The sequence below is a fragment of the Bison bison genome, unplaced genomic scaffold (assembly GCF_000754665.1).
Source record: "Bison bison bison isolate TAMUID 2011002044 unplaced genomic scaffold, Bison_UMD1.0 scf7180017864529, whole genome shotgun sequence".
Lineage (NCBI taxonomy): Eukaryota > Metazoa > Chordata > Mammalia > Artiodactyla > Bovidae > Bison > Bison bison.
This window is the reverse complement of record NW_011495079.1, coordinates 4,125,100-4,131,434: the sequence shown is the minus strand read 5'-3', so window position 1 is coordinate 4,131,434 and position 6,335 is coordinate 4,125,100. Positions and strand designations below refer to the sequence as shown.

At 37.0% G+C, this 6,335-nt stretch overlaps 1 protein-coding gene across 3 annotated transcripts in view; it reads right to left on the bottom strand.

Annotated features, from left to right (window-relative positions):
* SCYL2 (SCY1-like 2 (S. cerevisiae)) overlaps positions 1-6,335 on the bottom strand; it is a 58,022-nt gene that overhangs the window by 34,884 nt on the left and 16,803 nt on the right. For all 3 annotated transcript variants that reach the window (XM_010831593.1, XM_010831594.1, XM_010831596.1), the window contains exon 3: positions 2,914-3,071. In XM_010831593.1, the coding sequence (XP_010829895.1) occupies positions 2,914-3,071 (158 nt within the window). The remainder of the gene's footprint in view (positions 1-2,913; positions 3,072-6,335) is intronic.

The window sequence follows — 6,335 nt, the reverse complement described above, 5'->3', positions numbered from 1 at the left end:
GAGTAAGCATCTTTTAATTTCATGGCTGCAGTCACCATCTGCAGTGATTTTGGAGCCCAGAAAAATAAAGTCTGACACTGTTTCCACTGTTTCCCCATCTATTTCCCATGAAGTGATGGGACCAGATGCCATGATCTTCGTTTTCTGAATGTTGAGTTTTAAGCCAACTTTTTCACTCTCCTCTTTCACCTTCATCAAGAGGCTTTTTAGTTCCTCTTCACTTTCTGCCATTCAATAAGCCTTGTAGACTAATGATCAAGAACTCAAGCTCTGAAGACAAATACTCAACTTCAAGTCCCAGAATCCTTATTCTTTGTTGGTCTCACTTAGACACTTTGAGTCTCACTTTGTCCATTTGTAAAATGGTGATGCAAGACCACCATGAAGGGTTACTGTGAAGATCAAATGCATGTGAGATACATAACATGCTGACTAAAATATAAGCTCAATAAACGCTTACAATTGCTACTATAATTACCAAGTGTCTGAGACTTCAAGTCCTAACATTTCATGCCTTCGGGCTTAGGCTGTGGTAATGAAGAACTATAAGGCAGCATAGTAACAAAGCTATCCCAAGCCTCTGCACCTAGACAGTGACTGCTAAATGGCAAACATGCCTTCTGAGTAACTTTCTTTTTAACCTTGAACCTATTTTTCAAATGAAAGCATATGCAGAAGTTCAACATGTATAAGAGATAAAGACAGAGCTGCTTAGGTTGAAGGAGGAAGTTACACTGTCCTGCCAGCTCAGTTATCATGAAAGATAATGATCCTGATCTTGCTCTTCACTCCCTCACTAAGCTTATTAACACAGTGGACACCAGGCTTTCCTTCACTGAACTGTACTGGAGGAAAACTGCGCAAATACTCCTAGGGTTTGTCTACAATTTTCAATGATTCCCAGGACTCATTTATTTTAGCAATTCTAAATTTTTTCCTTTGCTGTCTTGTCCTCAGAATCATCCTTGGCCATATCAATATTCATGGTTATTCTTCAAGTTTGAAGGCCTTATTATCTTTCATGAATATTTATTTCCATCATCGTTACAAACAGTTACACCAGAAGCACCATAGCCCATCTCAAGGACCATCTTCCCCAACCACAGGTATTTACTAACCATTCATCTCCTACCTTTTACTACCACCACCTAATCTAGCTTCCCAGTAACTTTATTCAACAAGTCTGAAGTATTCAGTCCTGACAACATTTTACCCCTTTCTTTTTCCCTACTGCCTCAACATCATCCTTACTACCCTTTACTGAGCAAACACTTATTAACCCTGTAGTTACCATCACTGGTTTCTTTTACTTTCTTGCTTCTGTCAGAAGCTGAAGCAACAATACAAAATCCAAGACTTCATAAACTCATCGTCTAAAGACATAATATACTTAACCTTGCTCTTTTATTTTTTAACATTCAAGAATATCCCTTCATAGTCCTCTTATATTAACTCCTCATTCTTTTACCCACTACTCATCTATGATCCATATTCTACCTGAAAAAAAGCAAAGTTCATTTAACATGAATGATCTCATTTCCCTTTACTTTACCTCAGTATATGAGTGATTCATAACAATCCTCCTGAAATTTCCTTTTAGTTCCTTCTATGGGACTTGATTCACATAATGATGTCTTCTCTGCTGGGTTCCTTTCTAGCTTCCAAACTGCCATCCTACTGAAATTACTGAATATCACTAATAACTTCTCCCTAGCCAAATGCAATGGTCCTTCTCAGCCTGTCTTTCCTTTTTATTAGGTGGTCTCCAGTGTTAGGGAGTCCTTTCTTCCCTTATTTGGCTCCCATAACACACTGCCAATTTTTCTCCTGCCATACAACACGTATGGCATTTCTGCTCCAGCTTCTTTCCCTGGCCCTTCTTTCCCCTTTTTAAGTTCTGTCATCACTACTCCGCTCTTTTGACTCATGCTCCTGAAATTCATTTTTTTCATGGTTTTAATTAATGCGTCTATGTTACTAGGGCTTCCCTTGTGGCTCAGCTGGGAATCCACCTGCAATGCGGGAGACCTGGGTTCGATCTCTGGGTTGGGAAGATCCCCTGGAGAAAGGAACAGCTTCCCACTCCAGTATTCTGGACTGGAGAATTCCATGGACTGTATAGTCCATGGGTCACAAGACTGAGCGACTTTCATTACCACTATGTAATTCACCTCCATAGACATCACCAACTCTGCACTTTTGTCTGGCATACTGTTCTATAGCACATTTCTTTTGGATGATTCCAGTGTCATTTCCATATTATTAAGTCATTAAAAACTGGAAGTTACTTTTTTCTTCTGTAACGTGTTCCTATTTCCATCAATGCTACTGTAATTTTTACACCTAGCCATGAAAATGCCTTAAAGTAACCTCTGAATTATTTCTCTTCATGAATGCCAATAAAGCCCAAGTTCTGCAATATTTAAATCAGTATAAACGGAGCTGCAGGGTCAGAGATAGTGGAGTAACTTAGGGCTATGGGCTGACATACAAGACCTAGTAAAAAGTTAAACACCCAGAACAGCACTACCTGGAACACACATGAAAACAACCTGTGAACACTGAATCAACGAAAAGGGCACAATGAATTCTAGTAAATTAACAAGAACCACTTCTTTCAGGCAGAGACTTCTCTTGTAGCTTCCACTTGGAGTAATGTAGTCTTGAGCATAGAATAAACACATACAGACTCACGGCAAATGTAGGGAAAATTCTTATTAATACTTCAAAAAGAGATATATACATAGCACATGCAAGTAAATTTTAAAGAATTAATCCATAAGAACTCAACTCTCAAAGTTTATAAAAATTTTTCACTGAAAGTATGTTGCACAGATAGAATGCAAATATAAAGGGTTTTTTTAAAACTATTTTTTTAGGAAGTCTCTAATGTAAGTTTTCATAAAAATTTACCTGGATTCTTCTAAAGGATGCTGGACAGTAAGAAGTCGAGGGTGTCGTAGTCGAGTTAACTGCTGGACTCCTCGTTTTAGAGAATCGATGATTTGATCTTTTTCAAATTTTTGATATTTGTCAATCAGCTTTTTATCAAAGACAAAAACAGCCACTTCCTAGTAAAAGAAATGTGTAATTTTAATCAAGAATACATAAAAGTAATAAAATTTGAGCTATGCGTTATCTATAAATGCGTAATGCTATGCAAATTTTAGCACCATTGTAATACTTTTTTGATATCAAAAAGTTGGTTTCTTCACGATTACTAAATTTAAAGATTTTTAAAGGTTTAAGATTCAGGCTTCCCAGTTGGTGCAGTGGTAAAGAGTACACTTGCCAATGCAAGAGACACAAGAGACACGGGTTTAATACCTGGGTTGCGAAGATCCTCTGGAGAAGGAAATGACAACCCACTCCAGTATTCTTGCCTGGGAAGTCCCATGGATAGAGGAGGTTGGCGGGCAACAGTCCACGGGGTCTCAAAAGAGTCAGACACAACTTAGTGACTGAACAACAACAAAATGTGATATATGCCTCCAGGAAACTATTTGAGTGAGAGCTTTAAATAGCACTCACATACATACTGCCTTTATAAGTTAGCCTGGCATACAGAGACACACACAATATTAGCTCTTTCGATCAGTTTGAGACACAGAACAAACAAGAGCTAAGAACATTATGTAATATTATTTTGAACTAAAAACAAATGACCTACAAGTTCAAGCTTCTACCTCACTATTCATGCATACAATCTTACTTTAGTAAGTGTTCTAACACATTTTAAAATGCATCTAATTTAAATGTGTTTATTTTTTCAAGATATTTTAAGTCTTTAAAAAAAGATGTGACTTCTGAGCTCCTACGGATTCACCTCTCTGAAGGAAGAACACTACAGTTCACAAAGAAAAAGAAACAACACACTCTCTGAGGCATCCATTCATTGTCTTAGGTCAAAGATGAAAGATTTCAGATCAGAATAGATTATCAACTATCTTAAAATATTTTCTTTGGTCCAAATAGTTAATTAAAATTAACCAATGTCAACAAAAGTAGTGACTAGTTAACTAAAGTTTAAGCCTCATATTGATTTTCTAAAAGAAAACTTAGCCTGTACCTCAAAACTTTTCAACAGAAGAGATTATCACCTAATCTCTAGTTTGTGTCTTGCTTCTACTACTTCACTATACTACCCACTCTGGTAACACATATCACCTGTATAAAATTCCTATCCTGTCTATGCTTATATAACCATTATAATCCTAAATATGCTACTCTGTAAAAAGACTAAGTCAGTTTCAAAGCTATAAGAGAAATATAGCAGAATAAACTCTAAGCCCAGCAATTATCTACTAGACATTACAAGAGTTATTTTATAGCATCTCTAGGAAGAGACTGTAGAAAGACTAATGGTTAGGAAGTAAGAGCTGCTTTAAATAAACACTCAAAAAGGAAACTAAATAGTACTTATGACTAAATAGTAGCTTCAAGTGCTAATGAACTATAACTGAAGATCTATCCATTTCCACATGTTTACATGTTGTATTTGGTTAAGTTTATCTAGATAATAACTTTAAAAAATCTCAATGGCTCATTTTATATACAAAACTAGCCTAAGAACTTTATTTTACTACAAAATATACACTTGCCATGAAGATTCTTAGGAAATCTTAATTTCACTTGGCTAAATTATTCACTATGAGCTACTTCTTCAATGAATGTCTTTCAAAAATAATAAAGAGCAGCAGAAATTGGTTTTTGGAAGCATAAAGACAGAATAATAATACAGATGTCCAATCAGGTTCAACGAAAGCACAAGTAACCAGGCACAAGAAACTTTGTATTTACCAAGTCTTCTTATCTTGCTATATTCCAGACTTCATAAATATGTTCTTTTTCCATCAGTTTTTTAAGTGCTGTTCTAACAACTCTTCTCAGAGGGTTTCAAACATTTAAGTTAAAAATTTTAAAGTTGTATGTAATCTGAAAATTTTAATTAATCATCTACTAATGTGACGAAAGAGTCCGAAATGCAGTACTTGGATGCAATCTCAAAAATGACAGAATGATCTCTGTTCGTTTCCAGTGCAAACCATTCAACAACACAGTAATCCAAGTCTATGCCCCAACCAGTAACACTGAAGAAACTGAAGTTGAACGGTTCTATGAAGACCTACAAGACCTTTTAGAACTAACACCCAAAAAAGATGTCCTTTTCATTATAGGGGACTGGAATGCAAAAGTAGGAAGTCAAGAAACACTTGGAGTAACAGGCAAATTTGGCCTTGGAATACGGAATGAAGCAGGGCAAAGACTAATAGAGTTTTGCCAAGAAAATGCATTGGTCATAACAAACACCCTCTTCCAACAACACAAGAGAAGACTCTACACATGGACATCACCAGATGGTCAACACCGAAATCAGATTGATTATATTCTTTGCAGCCAAAGATGGAGAAGCTCTATACAGCCAGCAAAAACAAGACCAGGAGCTGACTATGGCTCAGACCATGAATTCCTTATTGCCAAATTCAGACTTAAATTGAAGAAAGTAGGGAAAACCACTAGACCATTCAGGTATGACCTAAATCAAATCCCTTATGATTATACAGTGGAAGTGAGAAATAGATTTAAGGGCCTAGATCTGATAGATAGAGTGCCTGATGAACTATGGAATGAGGTTCGTGACACTGTACAGGAGACAGGGATCAAGACCATCCCCATGGAAAAGAAATGCAAAAAAGCAAAATGGCTGTTTGGGGAGGCCTTACAAATAGCTGTGAAAAGAAGAGAAGTGAAAAGCAAAGGAGAAAAGGAAAGATATAAACATCTGAATGCAGAGTTCCAAAGAATAGCAAGAAGAGATCAGAAAGCCTTCTTCAGCAATCAATGCAAAGAAATAGAGGAAAACAACAGAATGGGAAAGACGAGGGATCTCTTCAAGAAAATCAGAGATACCAAGGGAACATTTCATGCAAAGACGGGCTCGATAAAGGACAGAAATGGTATGGATCTAACAGAAGCAGAAGATATTAAGAAGAGATGGCAAGAATACACAGAGGAACTGTACAAAAAAGATCTTCACGACCCAGATAATCACGATGGTGTGATCACTGACCTAGAGCCAGACATCCTGGAATGTGAAGTCAAGTGGGCCTTAGAAAGCATCACTACAAACAAAGCTAGTGGAGGCGACAGAATTCCAGTGGAGCTATTCCAAATCCTGAAAGATGATGCTGTAAAAGTGCTGCACTCAATATGCCAGCAAATTTGGAAAACTCAGCAGTGGCCACAGGACTGGAAAAGGTCAGTTTTCATTCCAATCCCAAAGAAAGGCAATGCCAAAGAATGCTCAAACTACCGCACAATTGCACTCTGTCTCA